At 36.3% G+C, this 18,513-nt stretch overlaps 1 protein-coding gene across 1 annotated transcript in view; it reads right to left on the bottom strand.

Moving 5' to 3' along the window:
• The window catches only part of LOC148613491 (NKG2-D type II integral membrane protein-like), a 32,922-nt gene extending 19,567 nt beyond the window's left edge, over nt 1-13,355 (bottom strand). Inside the window, exon 1 of the mRNA XM_088586114.1 lies at nt 13,263-13,355. Coding sequence (XP_088442240.1) covers nt 13,263-13,320 — 58 coding nt within the window. The 5' untranslated portion in view covers nt 13,321-13,355. The remainder of the gene's footprint in view (nt 1-13,262) is intronic.
• Nucleotides 13,356-18,513: the final 5,158 nt, after the last annotated feature.

Genomic DNA, 18,513 nt, shown 5'->3' on the forward strand with positions numbered 1-18,513 from the left:
TCTTGATCATGACTAAAATCTAGATTTTGCTTATCACATGTGGCAAATTGTTTTTGACAAAATGATTAGAATTCAAAGTATTGACTTGAAAAGCATTATCACTTATATCGAGTTTCTGATAATTTTCATTACTATCAGCAGCGCTATCTGCGGGCAACCTTGAAAGAAAATCCGCCAGTAAGTTGTTTTTGCCTGCAATATATTCAATTGTACAATTGTAACTAGAAATAAAAGTAGCCCATAGCTGAATGTGTTTGCTTTGAATGGGTGAGTCAAAATGTTCATGGTCTGTTCGAATAACAACTTTGCCCCATGCAAATATTGATCCAATTTCTGTAAAGCACAAAACATACTGAAACTTTCCTTTTCAATGGTACTGTATCGAACCTGGGATTCATTAAATTTGTGTGATAAAAATATACAGGTTTCTCAAGCATTTATCCATTTGGCATCTCGACTAATTGAGGTAAAACTGCCCCTGCAAATATTTGCTTGCGTCAGTTGTGAGTATAAAATCTTTTGACAAATCTGGTTGATTTAACAATGGAACTGCTCAAAATTTGGACTTTAATAAATCGAAAGCTTTTTGTTGTTCTTCAGACCATACAAACTTTACGTTTTACTTGGTTAGTTCAACAAGAGGAATAGCAAGTTCAGAAAAACCACTGATAAACCACCTATACTAATTGAAAAGTCCGAGAGCAGCTCGAACCTCTTTTACCATTTTTGGAGGTGGAAATTCTCTAATTGTCTTTACTTTCTGTAAATCTGGTTTAATACCGATCTCTGTAATGACAAATCCTAAATAATTAGTTTCTTTTTGCAAAAATGAACACTTCTTTAATTTCAACCTAATATTGTGTTCGCTCAATCGATCAAAAATCATTTGTAAATGACGCATGTGTTCTTCAGCTGACCTAGAAAATACTAGAATATATCAATATAAGCTGTTGCAAACTTTTGACAGCCTTTTAACACAATAGACATTAACTGCTGAAAAACTGAAGAAGCATTACAAAGCCCAAATGGCATTATGTTAAAAGAAAATACCCCCTTCGGGCATGTGAAGGATACTTTCTGCTTAGCCTCTTCATCTAATTCAACTGCCCAATACGCAGATCTGGCGTCAAGAGAAGACATATACACTGCATTTCCTAACAGCGAGAGAATATTATCTATCAGAGGCAACGACCAACTCTTAGTCTTGGTAATGTTGTTCAATTTGTGAAAATCACAACAAATTCTCGACGTCCAATCTTTTACCTTAACAACTACCAATGGAAAAGCCCATGGTGAATCAGATTCTTTGATCACATTTGCGTCAAGCATTCTATCAATACACTCATATACCTCATGACGATAATGCAATGGCACACTGTACGGACGGAACCGAATTGGCGGGTGATCCCCAGTATCAATGGACATTTTCAAAGGCTTAGTCTTACCTAAATCCCTATCAGTTTGTGCGAATACATCCTCATTAGCCATAATCAACTCATTGATTTGATCTCCAAATTCGTCTGGTACCGGACATGATTTTCTAATTCAGATTTGCTAACCGCATTGATTTTAATATGTTTATCCGGCTCGCCTCGTGATACAAAATTCGAAATGTCCATTTCCGACAAAGTTTCATCGGAGATTGGGTGAGCGTAACCCAAAAAACACCTACGCCTAAGATGTACTGTTTTATTTGTATTATTCGCAATCATAAGTGGAAAACGTCTACTTTGACGCATTTAAACTAAACTATTCCCTAGCATAATACCTGGATGAGAAGCAAGAAAACCCGCATCGGCGGCTTCAATTTGAATAAACTGACATTTTTTAAAACTCGGGTTTTGCTTTAATCTAGCTTGACAAACATAAACTCGTTGGGGTTTTAAAACTGTCCTGGCCGACAATCGTACCATAGTAGCTATACGCGTGTCGTCCTCTAAAGGTACATATGAACTATTAATTTTCAAAGAATGCAAATCATAATATAACCTCACCCCATATTTTGAAAGCCAATCCCTGCCTAAAATAATATTTCTATTTATGTTTTTAACCACATAAAATTGATGTGTCAAAATTTCCTTTCCAATTATAAACTGAAGTTCACAAACTCATTGAACACGTAATGTAGACCCGTCAACCCCTTGAACATGAACCCTAACAAATTTTTAATTTGGTTCATTTCTCAAAGAATTAAAAATTTCAGAATGTAAAAGGGAAATTTCTGCTTCCGTATCGATTAGAGTGCATAAATAATGATTTTGAATTCGAATTAAACATGAACTTGGTGTACCCGCTAAATTAATTTTAAAATTTTGACACGTCAATTTTTTAAATTTCTTGACACGTATTGTCTTCCTCTTATCGCTTCCTTAATAAAGAGGTTTTAGTTTAACTGAGTTATATGAGGTGGTGGAGGTGGACAATTGGTTGAAATATGACCAGCTTTATGACAACGAAAACATTTTAACATTTTAAGTCCGATTTTGGAATCTTTGAGCAGGGCCATTGGAATTGTTTAAAGAAACATGTGGACCATTTCTGAATCTATGGTTTGAAAAATTCGGATTATGTAAAGGTACATGTGCTGCCTGTGAATACCCCTGTCGTTTGTAACCAATTCTAAAATTTTGAGGTTGCCTTAAAGGTAAATTGGATGAAGATCTACAAAATTCATTATTATGTCCAAACTTATTACACTTTTTACAGCTTTACAAGCTATCAACCTCCATGGGTTCGTGCAAGGGGTCTTCATGATCAACATGGTGATTATAGGGACACCTAACCTGTCTATCAAAGCGTTGGTTAACATTAGGGTCACGTGACTGAGACCAATGATGAACTCTATCTGTTCTAAATGAAAATCGTTGCCTTGTTCTTGAGTGGCACTGTTAACGGCTGTCGCAAAATCAGCATCGATAAAAATTCCCAAAATTTCACGTTCATGCGCATTAATTCTCCCCGGCAGATCACCATATGCTTCCTCAGCCAGATTTAATACCTTTCAGAAAATAATTGAACATTTTTATCATGTTTTTGCCTAATTTGTCTAAGCATTGTTCCCGCGAAATGAGCATTAGAAACAGTACCAAAACGAGCATTAAATTCTTTCCTTAACCCTTCCGAAGTTTCTGCTCGAAAATTTGTAAGCCTACGTTGAATTGTGTCACCAACATAACCCTTAGAAGTTAAGAAAGCTAATTGTTTAATTTCAATAGCAGTTATCTTACTGACAAAAGCAAATTTTTCTAGAGCCTTAACCCAACCTTTAAAATCTTTTGAATCTCCATGAAAAGGTTAAATACGGTTAAGAACTGTTTGTACATTAAATGAATTCGACAAGCTAGCTAATTGTGCAGTCAAACCATCAAATGGATTTTGGTCAGTCATTTTAACAGAAAACCAAATCTAACATAACATTAAAGCGACTTACTTTCAGGAATGAACTGTCACGGTACCAAAAATATGCGGTAGTATCTGGTACGGGTTAATAATTCCAAGACGAGTAAAACTGACTGTAACGTTTATTACGAGAATAAAAGCGAGGATCTACATGTAGGTAGTGATAGCACAGTCACATGAATGGTTATAAGGTGTAAGGTTAGTACATTTATGTTGCTTGTTTATCTTAGTTATTTTTATAAGTGTTAGGAATTTGGTACATTTGCATTTGAGTACATGTAAGTGAAAATTTGGTTTTGCTTTTAAGTGTAGTTTGGTACCATGTCGTGGTCTGGTAACGAACAAGAAACTTCTGATCAAGCCCAACGTACAAGTACACGTGTTCGCACTACTTGCAACAAAACGTAAGTCAGTAACCGCTTGGAAATCCAGTTGTAATAAACTTGAAGTGTTGTTAAGTAATTCCAACGATGTAACTGTTACTCGTGAGACTCGTGACATATTGATAAAAAAACATGACTCAGATAACAAGTATTTATGAACACATCATTCGTTTAATTCAAACAGAGATCAGCCAAAAGAACATTTAGGTCTAGTGTGTGGTGTAGAATCTGATTGGTATGAATCATATGAAATAGACAATTTAAATCTCATGAAACGAATACGAGACATCTTAAAGAAATCGAATATGAAAATGAAGACTCAAGGTTAAAATAGTCACACTGTTCTTGGTCTAGATAATCATCTGCACAATCACAGTCTAATGTTTCTTCTCATAGTACCAATGTTTCTAAAAGGTCTGACAATGCTCTAAGAGCCACTGAGCTCAAGACAAAACTTAAGTATTTGGAGTTAGAGTCAAGGGCTAAATTAGAGTTAAAAAGAATAGAACTATGCAAGAAATTGAGGCAACAGAGACAAAATTAGGTGTGATTGATGGAGTAAGTCAAGGTTCTGAACTTGATTTGGCTGAGCAAACTTTGCCAAAATCAAGTATGTTAGACACATTTCTCAATGCCAGATTGCTTGTGGAAGCATATCCCATCCTTTGATACTCATAACACAAGGCAGGCCATTAACAATAGTACTGCAAAGGAACATTCTGACATGGTATACCTTGCAAAGTCGTTTGCCGAACAAGTAAGTCTCGTTACCTCCCCCTGAATCGTCAATATTTCATGGAGACCCGTTGAGATATCCAGCATGAAAAGTATCATTTCAAACATTAATACCGCAGCGAAATATTCCATCATTTGAAAGGATAGATTATCTACGAAAATATCTGGGAGAATCTGTACGAGAATTTATTGAGAATTTTCTTTTACTCTCTACTAACAAAGCGTATGATGAGGAGAAAAAGTTGCTGGATGAAAGATATGGTGACCCGTTTGTTATAGGAAATGCTTTCCGAAATAAATTTGAGAAATGGCCAAAAATATTGTCACGCGACAATATCGCATTCAGAAAGTTTTCTGATTTTCTAAAACAATGCCTATCAGCAATAAATACAATGAATACTTTGAATGTAATGAACGACGATAGGGAAAATAGAAAGCTGTTGGCAAAAATGCCAGATTGGATTGTCACTAGATGGGCAAGTATCGTACACAAGTATGAGGAGGACTACAAGATGTTTCCACCCTTCAAATGCTTTGTTGACTTCATTTCCACAGAAGCAGAAATTGCGTCAGACCAAGTGACGTCACTGCAGTCATTTAAACCAGAGGATAGAGTGTCACGATTAAGTACTTTCAAACCAACTAAGAAATTGGAAGGACGTTCATTTGCTGCGGAAACGACAATACATTTTTAGTGTCCACTGTATGCTAAAGGTCACGAATTAGATTGGTGCAAGGCCTTTCTGAATAAACATATACGGGATAGGAAGGAATTTTCTAGGAACAAAAATCTGTGTTTTGGTTGGTTAAGACCAGGTCATATCTCGAGAAAATTTACTAAAAGAAAAACCTGTAAGAAATGTTCCAAGCATCATCCAACATCTCTTTATGGTGATCTTGGTGGTCAAAATGCTAGCAAATCTATCGAAAATAGGAAGGGGTCTATGAAAACTACTGCAAAGTCCTCAGGTAATGTGAATGAACAACAGACTTCACATACTGGCGTTTAACATCTAAATAATAGTACAGGATACAACAAAAATACCGTGGTTTTGCCTGTGTAACTCTCACATAAAGACAAACCAGAATGCGAGCGACTAGTGTACGCCATGTTAGACATGTCTGATAATACATTCATTCTAAACGACACATGTAGGTCATTTTGATTATGTGGTACACCCGTTATGTACGATGCTAGCGGAAAACAAAACTGTTCAGAGCACAGAAGTGAAAGGATTAGCGGTTCATGGGCACAACGTCCTATTAAGATATCACTTCCGGATGCGTTTCCTAGGAATATAATCCCAGCAAATAGAGATCATATTCCTACTCCAGACATAGCTCAGTCTTGGCCCCATCTTTCACTATTGGTGTTAGTCATCGTACTTTGGTTTGTGAAGTTCCGACAGCCTTTGTACCATCTTCAGATAACCCAACAGTGGACAGTATTGCGTTTGCGTTCAGGACAAATAAAAGGTGATCAATCCTGTTGATGTCTCTAAATGTTAGAATTTGACGTCAATGAGAACAATGCGTGTGACGATGCGATGTCACAGGAGGACAAAAGATTTCTGAAAGTAGTAGGTGGTGGAATCAAGATCGAAAATGGACAATACAGTATGCCAATACCGTTCAAAAGAGAACCACCTAATCTTCAAAACAACAGGTTTGTTGCTTTACGGAGACTCACAAATTTGACAAAACGATTCAAGTCAGATGCAATATATCTGAGACTTTACAAGGAATTCATGGATAATCTTGTGAAACAATGCCATGCGGAAGAAGTTTCTGAATCAGAATTGTCGCTTGAAGATAACTATGTATGGTACATACCGCACCACGGAGTATTTCATCCTAGGAAACCAGATAAATTACGAGTTGTTTTTAATTGTTGTGCAACATTCAAAGAACACAGTCTAAATGCACACTTACTTCAAGGACCAGACTTGACAAACATGTTAATTGGTGTTTTGTGTCGTTTCCGTCAGGAAAAAGTAGCGTTTACATGCGACATAGAGCAAATGTTCCATCAATTCCATGTACACAAGGAATATCGAAACTACATGTGCTTCGAATGGTTGAAGGATGAAGATATGACTAAACCCATTGTTTTCCGAATGTGTGTCCACCTCTTCGGAGCAACTTCCTCACCAAGTTGTGCCAATTTTGGATTAAAGTAAATAGCTACTGACAATGAAGCTGCTTTTGGCAAAGTTGTTGCTGATTTCTTACGTAAAGATTTTTATGTCGATGATGGCTTGAAGTCTGTGCCATCGGTTAATGAGGCAGTTGATATGATCAAACGGAGTCAAGCGATGTGCACGAACGGTGGAGTACGCTTGCACAAGATTAGTAGTAACTCGATGGAAGTTTTAAGTGCGATACCCCTTAAGACAGAGCCAAAGGGCTTAAGGATATTGACATTTTCAACGATAAATTACCAGATGAATACACTTTAGGAGTCCATTGGAATATTGAATCGGATGCATTCCAATTCAGACTTGTAATAGACAACAAACCACTAACGTAGAGGCATATTGTCAACAGTAACCTCTGTGTATGACCCTCTTGGTTTTATTTCTTCACTGGTCGTCTTAGTTGGAAAACACATACTTCAGCAAACTTGTGGGAAGACTTTGGCTGTGATTATCTGATTCCTGACGACCTTCACACACGCTGAGAACGCTGGAAAAACGATCTCAAGGTATTGGATGATGTTCAATTTAGGAGATGTTTTACACCTTGTGACTTTCGGTAAAGTTGAAGTGTGCGAATTCTACTATTTCTCAGACGCTAGTTCTTTAGTTATGGACAATGCTCTTATCTAAGACTGATAGATGAAACATGTCAAATACATTGCACCTTAATTATGGAAATGGCAAGAGTAGCACCGAGGAAGACTATTAGAGCTAACATCTGCAGTGGTTTCAACTAAAGTTCACTCTCTCCTAAAACGGGAATTTGAGATCAGCGATGCAACGCATCAATTCTGGACAGATATCTCAGTTGTGTTAGGATACATCATAAATGATTCAAAAGGGTTCCATGTATTTGATGGCAATCGTGTTCAGCAGATCAGAGATCATAGTTTGCCGTTTCAGTGGAGATATGTATCGTCAAAGGAAAATCCTACAGACATTGCATCCAGAGGAGCCACTGCATATGGATTGATTGCACCAAATTGGTTAACTGGTCCACGATTTTTATGGCAGACAGAACTACCTCAATCAAATGATTGCGTTGATGTTGAATGTTTGATGGATGATCCCGGGGTAAAGAAAGCTCATGTTTTTTCTGTGTCACAAGTTGAAACCAAATCAGTTTTAGACAGAGTTGAAGCTTATTTAGTTTGGGAAAATGCAAAACGTGCCATTGCAAATTGTTTTCGTTTCAACAATCTATTGATGTACCGTGTTGATAAGAAAATAGACTCTAGTCACAAGTTCAGTGTACTTACCGTTAACGATCTCCAGAAAGCCGAAATTGCAATACTGTGCATGGTTCATGAAACTCATTTCGGTAAAGAAATAGAGAAACTGATTCGAAAGACTACAGTTGGCGTAGAATCATCTTTACATCGTTTAGATCCTATACTAGATGACAAAGAAGTGATTAGAGTTGGAGACAGACTACGTCAATCTCTTGATAGCGTTGACTTACACATCCGGTTATTCTACCAAGAAAATGTCATGTAACACAATTGCTGATTCGCTATTTTCATGAAAGGGTGCAGCATCGAGGACGTGGGATCACAACAAACGAATTGCGTAGTAACGGATATTGGGTCATTGGTTGTAGCTCTGCTGTTTCGAGTGTTATTTATCACTGCTTCCAATGTCGGAAACTTAGAGGACGATCATTAAACCAGGAAATGGCCGACCTTCCATTTGACAGAGTCGATCCTGCACCACCTTTTTCATATTGTGGTGTGGACTACTTTGGACCGTTTTATGATAAAGAAGGCAGGAAGGAACTTAAGCAATACGGTGTTATCTTTACATGTTTTACAAGTAGAGCCGTACATTTTGAAATAGCAAATCACAAGATACAGACTCATTTATCAATGCTCTCCGTCTGTTTCTTTGTATTAGAAGACCAATTAGGCAACTAAGATCAGATAGAGGAACAAATTTTGTAGGTGCTGAAAATGAGCTCCGGAAATGTATTTCGAAAATGGATGATGGACAGAATTTCTAAGGAAGGAGGGTTGTGATTACTTTCCCTTTCAAAGCAACGTTCCTCGTGCCAGCCACATGGGCGGTATATGGGAGAGGCAAATAAGAACAGTGAGAAGTATATTATCAAATAATCTGTTATGTACGCTAGGCTAGGAAAATAGCTTGATGATGAAGCTCTCCGCACATTCATATGTGAAGTAATTGCAATAGTGAACAAGAGTCCACTTACAGTTGAAAATCTTAACAACCCTCAGTCTCAAGTGCTCACACTTAATTATCTACTCACCACGAAATCAAAGATCATTTTGCCTCCACCAGGAAAGTTCGTAAGACCTGATTTGTATGTCCGTAAGCGTTGGCGTCGACTTCAGTATCTTGCAAATGAGTTTTTGTATAGATGGCGTCGTGAATATCTTTGCAATTTACAGACAAGAGAGAAATGGGTCACGAAAAGGCGTAATTTGGAGGTTCGAGATGTTGTCATGATTCAGGATGATAATCTTACGAGGAATATGTGGCGTTTGGGCAGGATTAATAAGCTAATAAGAATGATGATGGTCTTGTACGCAAAGTCAGACTGATTGTCGGTTCAACTGATTTAGATAAAAATGGTGTTAGAAGGTCAAAATTGTTGGAACTTGAACGCCCCATGGATAAGTTAATTCTGTTGCAAGAGACCGAGGAACCCCCCACCAAGGAGCCTGTGTAGACATTGCGCTGATCAGTATATATTGTGTAACATGATACATTTCTGAGCGTGTAATAATTCGGAGTGTTTTTTGTTTTTTGTTTTTGTTTATATTGTATTTTTGAATTATGAGATTTTATGTATTTTTATTTTTGAAAATTGAAGATCTCAATTTTGAGGAGCCATGTAAATGTAGACATTTAAATATGTTAATTTTTTCGGAACTTGACCGGAATTCGGCATTTAATTTAGTATCACCTTATACCTTGTCTGCTGGCGCGAATGTTTGCGCTAGGAAATTATTTGTTTATGCGCCGTTAGTGATCCCATAGAGGGATGTCATACATTAATATAATTCGTGATAACTTTTATTTTTGATAAAACTTCAATCGTATTGTAAATGTATTGTGAATTTGTTTGATTGATAGTGCCAATCAGAGACCAATGTGTAGTTTGTGTAATTTTGTGTATGTTCTACACGATTGTCTCTCAATACATTATTTTCATTACTTTCTGCGAAAACACTGTTTAAATCGATTTTCAAACGTTTAATTATTCCGTTTATATTGTTTTTATATGCATGTTTATACTTGACAGTAAATTCTATTTTTAGAACACAAATAAACAAGATGCTCCCGTGTGTTTTTTTTTATTGATAAGTGTAAAATACCTTTTCATTACGAAATGTTGTTTTTAGGTTAATTTGGGGTTGAATATTGTGACTGACGAGAAAACTGAAAAGCACCAAGAAATACCCATGGATGACTGACGTACATTTTGAGCCGTTTCCAACCAAGAAAAAGGAGCCTAGATTGAGATCAAAATGGATATCCATGATCAGAAGACCAAATGACTATGAGCCTCTGTATTATCATAGAGTTTGCACCAGATATTTCATTGGCAACTGCAGATCCGAAAATCACTGCATACTTGAATTTTTTCCATGGAACAACTACAAGATAAAGACTGTTTATCGAAGCACTGATTCCATTTCAAAGAGGACAAATGTAACAGTCTTGTCTGTTTCGACTTCTGCTGCCAACACCAAGATACTGTACCTGACTCAGACAGCACTGATGATGAGAACTCAATAAACTTACATGTGTGTACATATATAACATTAATATAAGGGACCCTACCATTTAACTTGAAAGGGGGGACTTGGTATTTGTTTTTTTTTTAGCACACACAGAAAAAATAATTACTTTTATAGCGACAATTCTTTTTTTTAAATCGGAATTATTTTACATGTATATAGAAATCCTTTCTCACATTTTTTTTTCATTTCTGCAGCCAAATTATTTTTTTTTCACAAAAAAATCAGCTTGAAAATATTTTTTCTTGGATATAAACAAGCCCCCCCTCCCCCCTTTGTACTTGTGTTACTGTGACAAATATCAATAAACACACACAAATTGTACATTTTAAATGATCGTTTTTTGTTTAGTTTTTTATCGTAGATTTTTTTTCGAAATTTAAGTCACAAAAAATTGTCAATGGATCGAGGTCTATATGACTTGCAGATGTACAGGAATTATGCATAAATTTATGTTGAAAAGGAGAAATTTTGCCCATCTTCAGTCAACAAATATTGATTTTCAAAATTTAAATTAATACTGTTTTGTGAAAAAATGAATATGATATGCATGAGTCCACTGTACAGTGTACATATATTTTCCCTGAACATTGCATATATAGTAGTTTGTATCATATTCTCTCCATTTCAGATACTTCACAAAGTTCATCTCCAGAACCTGAAGAAGTTATATCAACCTTGATATACTGCCACAACATTTGCAAGTAACAAGACCATCTGGGAATGCAGCTATAAATGGATATTTACCTCTTATGATAAGTTCTGATTTAGTTATTTTAGCCTTTTCATGATTTTTAAAGTATTTCTCAGAGTACTGATGAAGAGCTTTTGCTTTTGCCATACTCAGTTGCAGCTGTAGAAATGAAGTTTGCTTCACCATTTATTCTCTTAGTTAGTAATGTTGTTTTTTTTTTTTCACGAAGTTTATCAATTCAACATTTCAATACAGAGTGCATTCTTGTCAGAATAGTATTCTCCGGGTTCCTCTGGTTCCAGATTAATTTCCGAAGCAGCCTCACATAATTTGACAAGCGAGTCCTTGCGATACAACGACGTATTTACGCCCCTTTCACTTAGGAAAGACTTCAATTTGGGAACTAATTTGTGACGGTGATTATCAGCCGCCATTTTGAACAAAAGTGCCTAAAATTTTGGTCACCTGACCGCAAAGTCACGTGACGGTTTGTCCTAAAACCAGCATCTAGGAAACGACCTTTGGTTTGATTTATGTGTCAATGGTTTTATGGGTCAGTGGTTTTAATAACTATGGTTTATGCGTCGAATGTTAACGATTGATCATTGATATACGTCTGAGTATTATGGATTATGCGTTCATGTTTATGTGTATATGTGAACTTTGCAATATATATATATTTGAACTGTTATACCTTAATAAATCATTGACAGTTGTACCTTTGGGTTGCTACTTTTATTTTAATGCGTGCGCCACCACGGTAGTATCCACCACTGCCGCGACACTTGGTACATGATATGGAGATACATCCTACATTTCCGACTTTGATATTCATGATCAATAGATGGCTATAAAATTGTAAAAAGGGGGTATTTCTCAAATTATTTTTTTTTCTATTTGTGCATAGGTATTTTTACATATATTTGACTCACATGCGATTTGTGTGTGTGTGGGGGGGGGGGTGCCTATGTGCCAGATATGTAAAGAATGATTTGTTAGTATACTGATCACCCACTGTTTCTAAATAAATTTACAAGCTTAAATAAACAAGTTTTTAGTAAAAAAAAAAAGGAAATATTACAGAAAATAACTTATAAAATATCCAACGGTCAGGCGATCTGGACATAAATGTTGGATAAACCTCCACCAGTCAGGTGATCTGAACATAGCTGTTGGATAAACCTCCAACGGTCAGGCGATCTGGACGAGGTTACTTAAAATTAAGAACTACGATACATTACATTGGGTTTGAAACCAAATGGCGGGGTTTCAAGGTCCGACCAAAACTAAAATGTTGACCGATCTGCATTTTTACTTCCTCCCAACAAACTTTGTTGACTGTCTTTGGTCTATATTAGCACGCATTAACGTAAAACACTAATACCTGTAAATCATTCTAAAACAATATCTTTTTTTCTGCATCATTGAATGTGAGGTGGCAACCTGCCAGCTGTACATATACATGCAACTGTAGGATTATTTGGTATAGGATAAATAACTGATTTATATATTTTCAAAATCGGACCATTCACTCTCAAAACAAATAAATTCTAAAAAAGTGTAACTATTGTCTTATTTATTTGTTTTTATAAAGATATACAGTTATGCAGACAGACAGATATTTTATTCTCATAAACCATGAAAGTTTTCAAATGTATTATTGCTTGTACACGTATAGCGTATCCAGTTGAAGGATCCGGGCTTCGGAAAACTTTCGTTTTTGTTTGAAAATTTTGTAAATTTAAAATAAATTAAGTTGATAGCATTGACTCCTCTTCACAAAATTTCTGGACGAACATTTTGAATTATAATTATTTTTCTTTCAAAAGCACTCATTTGGGCTATAGAATAAAGTCACTTGGGAATATACTTTATGCATACTTAATTATATTCGAAATTAGTATTTTAATTACACAAAATCGGCACACGTTTGGTGTCTTTAAAATCCTTGCACAAACGTTCGGAGGCAAAAAGAATGGTGACTTAATTTATCTTTTCTACTTGTAAATATACCAACTCTAGATGCTGAGTAAAGGATTAAACGTAGTAGTATAAGTGAAAGGATATGTGTATATTCTAAGTTTCTCACCTTCTCCGTTGAATATAAAATGGCAGATAATCAGGGGTAGAAACAAACGTCCATACATTGTAGTTGGATAAGATCTAATCCAGTTAGTTGTGATGGCTAAGACGGAAGAAACGCGTGGCTTAACTTGACATAAAGTCGATAAGCATAAGATAAATGAGCGATTTTTTTCTTCTTTCTGAGCAACAAATCGATTGGGTAAGGGAATTCCATACATGTAATGTATTGCTGCATCATTTACGATCAGCTATTCATAAAAGATTACTCTGAAGCCGCCTGTCCGTCATGTAATTTTCACTCAAAACTATTCAAGAAACTTTCCCGTAACAAACACGAAAAATAAAATAGTTTTTAACGTGTTTTATTTTTTTTTTCTATTTTTTTTTTCATTTTTATTTTTTTAATAATACAGTACGTTAACAAAATTGTATGTTGCTTGTTTACTTCAGTACAACAAATCTAATCGATTTAAAGTAAACGAAAAAAAAAACAATTACCAGCTATGTAAAGCAAATAAGTACAAGCTACTGTTATCCTTTACATATTAAAAAACGTATGATTTATGAACGAATAAAATGACATTATGTCCCAAATTTAGATACCATACGATGAAGATCTAACAAAACGAACGTAAAATGGCACCAGGCGTAAACATATTTAGAATCAATTTCATATCATTAAATTCATTTCAAATTCATCATTAATTTCAAATTAATAGGCTGACAGGAAAGAGTAATCAAGGGAAAAAGATTCTAGCGGAAATCAAAAGAATGTAATCCAGGGGAAAAGACCAGACATTAAAAATAGACAATTACAACAAAGAACATAAAGTAACTAAAATCATACATACGAAGTAACGAAAGCAAATGAGCAACTCGGGTTCGACTAAAGCTGGGAGCATGTACCAGGTGCACCCATAGGGTAAGCGTCCTCTACTTTTCTATAAACACCCGCCGAGTTGCTCATAAAAAGTCAAGTCCAGGGTAGACGAGAGAGGAAAGGAAAACTATGACACCTTGAAGAAATCAGTTTCCATGGTGCAGATGGGTACACAATAACGATCCACGAGTTTATGATGACGACCATAAACATAAAACATCTGTAGTGATGACTTCAGTCTTGTAGCAACATAACTCTGTCCCAGAAGCCTAATTGCATACCCAGTTAAGGTTTAAATGCAGTCACTTAGGCCCCCTTTAAAGTTATTTCTAAAATATCAAGTTAAATTCCATGTTATTTTACGGCAATAAACAACTTTTTTCTCCGACCTATATATGCTTAATTAACAACGATTCAATTCAAAATAGTTGACCTTTAATCTCTGATCATTACATGTTGTTCATTACTATGCATTTACCCTAATAAACTATGCCTCTTCTTCGATATTCAAATTGTTAAACGCATAATAAGCCGTTTGATGTTTAGCTAGGAAGGAAAACCCTGCGATATTATTAATAGTCATCATTCTTAGATAGGAAAAATATAAAGAGATATGCTAGAGCTGTTTTCACATTTCATATTGAGGAGGATCCAAATACATGTATTTATAAAAAGGGGCAGTGATTCCGATAAAGAAAGAGGTTCCAGTTTCATTTTTTGCTCAATTGTTTTGGAAACTTTTACCCAAACTTATAAACAAAAGAGAGATCCAACCCCCAAAGCCATCATGATGTTTATTTCACTGTTTCGAACATTTCAATTATAATCAATGTGCTGAGGCACTGAATCATGGAAGACCTCAAATATATCAAAAATATAAATGCAATCCAAACTTTTAAGCTAAATAAACCAATTAACCAGTCATTTTTAGGAATAACTAGTTGTTTTAATGCAATGAACTCCATATTTTACACTTCTTATGAATTCACTCCAACGTGGGTTGAGATAATCCTCCGTGCACCTTCCACCCACATTTCCCCACTCGTCAACCAAAATATGATTTTCAGCTTCTCTTATACCTGCCTTTTATGCCAAAAAATTAATTAAAGCATGTTTGTATTTTTTGGCTACTTTTTGTACCTCGTTGAAGATTTAAGTTTTGGTGTAAAATGAAAAGAATGTATCCCATTTTTTTTTCATTTTTTAAAAATAATTTCTGACTACGAATATCGCCACAAGTCATCAAAGGAATTCCAGAATTATTAATTGTGATAATATTAAACCGAAAATACCAAATAAGCCATTTTTGTCAAGGAAGGCTATTTACAGAGATCGTAGGCAAGTAGAATTCAACCGGAAGTGGGATATTGCCACATCGAACCGCCAAAATATTCCGCGGTCTGTTCTCTTTACCCCCCCCTCCCCCCACCTTTTCCACCTTGCAAATTTACGTTAGTATATCGCTCCGCCGCCGATCAATATGTGATGCTTTATTTTTCGTAATAGATGGAAGTATTATGACGTCAAAGCTTTTTGTAATATTGGTTGAATTGCAATATTTCTATGATTATGTGCTTATTTTAAACTATTTGAATTTTGTCTTAGCGAGCAGGACCATTTTTTTCTAATTGACGTGGCGCAGGTCAAACACGGTACCTCCAACAACCGAAAGCAATATGACGTCGGAGGGATAAGTGACTAATTTCAAAGTACTGACGCCATTTTGATTATTACGGACTTTCATTAGGTATCTAGAAAGTGCTGGATCATTAATAAAAAACCTTTTTTGCAAGTGTGTTTAAATAACACAGTGAGCAATAATACCACCCAAAAACGTGTTTTATTGAGGTTTTCGGATTTTCAATAAAAAAATATGTTTCATGTTTTTGCATATGTATGGTGTGCATTTAGGTTCATTTTTACATGTTGCATTTTTGACTTATTATTATCACATGTTTTATGATTAGGTTCTATATTGTCATTTTTTCTTTGATTTCAGCTTTTTACCGTTTTCTTGTTGTTTTACGTGAAACTCCTTTGAACATCAGCATACTTCTATATGTTCATGCTACTCGTGTTATTGGAAGCGTAAAATAAAGGTTAACTCTAGTGCAATTTTCATTTGTCCGCCCCTTGGGAATGATGGAGGCACTACAGTAAAAAGACTATTGGATCTGGTGGTACGAGTAGGAATGACCTTTGATTGTACAAGTAAATAGACTCTTGATCCCGACAAATCGAGTGTAATTATGGCTTCCATCGGAGATTTTGACAATGAGGACTTAGACAAAATCGAAGCTCCTGAAAATATGGGTAATATCGATCAACAAGGACAAGACACGTCCGACGATTTTTCGAAGGATAGAAGCAGGAGAATTCGCACAATGACAGAAAGAGGACAATCTGTATTTGAAGCGTTTCAGCGAAAATTCTTATTGGAAATTCAAATTGTGAAAAGTAACTTAGAGCTGGTTTCTCGAAATTTTAAGCCATATTCGAACGATCTCGATGCACTTATCGATTTAAAGGCAGATTTCATGAAAGGAACCACAAACTATGATGACATTTGCAAGAAATACTTAGACTTTCTTAAACGGACCAACACGCAGGAATGTTTATCGGCAGTCGGTTATATGACATCAGAGATCAAGGACTTCTCTAGTATGGTGCGACAGGAAGTTGGGCTCATGAACAAATACATAAACGATTTGCGATCAATAGAAAAACAACAATCTGTGAAATCCAATGGTTCAATGAGTAGACATTCGACAAGGAGATCAACTAGTTCCCCCGCTTCTTCAGCTTTAAGTTGAAAAAGGGCTAAAGCAGAACCCGAGAAGGTCCGCTTAAAATTTGCCGAACTAGAAGCTAAAATTGGCAAGGAAAAGGCCGATCTTGAACATAAGCGTGCGATTGAAGCGGCCAACTTTGACAAAGAGCACGCGACTATAAATGCTGATTTGACTCTCTTGAACACAAAGAAAGAAGCCGCAGTGATAGAAGCAGAAGCTGACGCGTTTCAAGGTGAAATTGACGACAGACTATCGCAAGTATTATCGGATCATGTGCCGATAAACGCTCATGAAAGGACCGCTGCATACGTTGATCATGTGAACACTACGTCGCCAAATAGTGTTGATCAAGTGCATGAACAACCAACGATGACCTTTGATCCACGTGCTAAACCTTTCACTCCGATTGACACAAATCTTGATTATCCTATGGACTCTAGAATTCGTACTTCCGTTGATCCTCAAAGCCGACCAAAGTGACAAGTATATAGTCTCAGACTTTACGAGATTATTACTCAAGAAAGATCTCCTAATGTCACGTTTTCATGTGTTTAATGACAAACCCGAGTATTATCCATCGTGGAAGGATACTTTCCAGAAAATTACTCTGACATCGGAGCCGATGATAGTAAAGAGATCGATCTTCTGCTCAAGTGGACCGGACCACAGTCCAGAACTCACGTGCATAGTATAAAGGCCGCAAACATGTGTAATCCTTCAAACGCTAAAATTCTCATATGGGATAGACTAAACGAGAGATATGGAAGCCCAGTTCTAATTGAAAATGCATTGAAAGTGAAACTTGCTGCATTTCCTCGTATCACGAATAAGGATTATTCGAAGTTATACGACTTGTCAGATATTCTGTCGGAAATATCATCTGTTAAGGAGAGTGACAACTATAAGGCGATCTTTTCCTACTTTGACTCCTCAATTGGTGTTTCTCCTATCGTATCTAAACTGTCATATCAGCTTCAGGAACGTTGGACCAGAACGGCCGTAGAATACAATTCTCGACATGGCACAATTTACCCACCATTTCATGTTTTTGCAAACTTTGTGAAAGAGCAGAGCAAGGTGAGGAACTGAAAATCCGTACCAGGAAATCAACCTCTACCGACATTCGTGGTGATAAACCTCAACAAACCTCACATTCTAGTAGTGATGCACAAGGCATAATTTGAATGACTGTCGAACATATAAATCCAAACCCATCATGGAACGGAGACGTCTTCTCAAAACTCACAAAGTCTGTTTTCACTGTTGTATGTCAAACTCTCATGTTCAGCGAGACTGTCCAGTTGCCGTGATGAATGTGGACGGACAGATCACCCAACAGCGCTACATATCACAATCCGACCTTCAGATTCCGCTAAAGGTCATGGCGGGGAGCATTCTGGACACGACCAAGATACAGTAGAAACAAAATGCACACAGATATGTTTGAACAAGTTTGCCGGAAAATCCTGCGCAAAAATTGTGCTTGTGGAAGGCTTTCTCATTGACAATCAGGACAGGAAACTCAAATTGTATGCCATTCTTGATGACCAATCAAACAGAACTTTGGCTAAGTCCGAAAATTT

The sequence above is a fragment of the Perna viridis genome, chromosome 6, assembly GCF_037379345.1.
Source record: "Perna viridis isolate PV_CMFRI_1.1 ecotype Kerala chromosome 6, ASM3737934v1, whole genome shotgun sequence".
Lineage (NCBI taxonomy): Eukaryota > Metazoa > Mollusca > Bivalvia > Mytilida > Mytilidae > Perna > Perna viridis.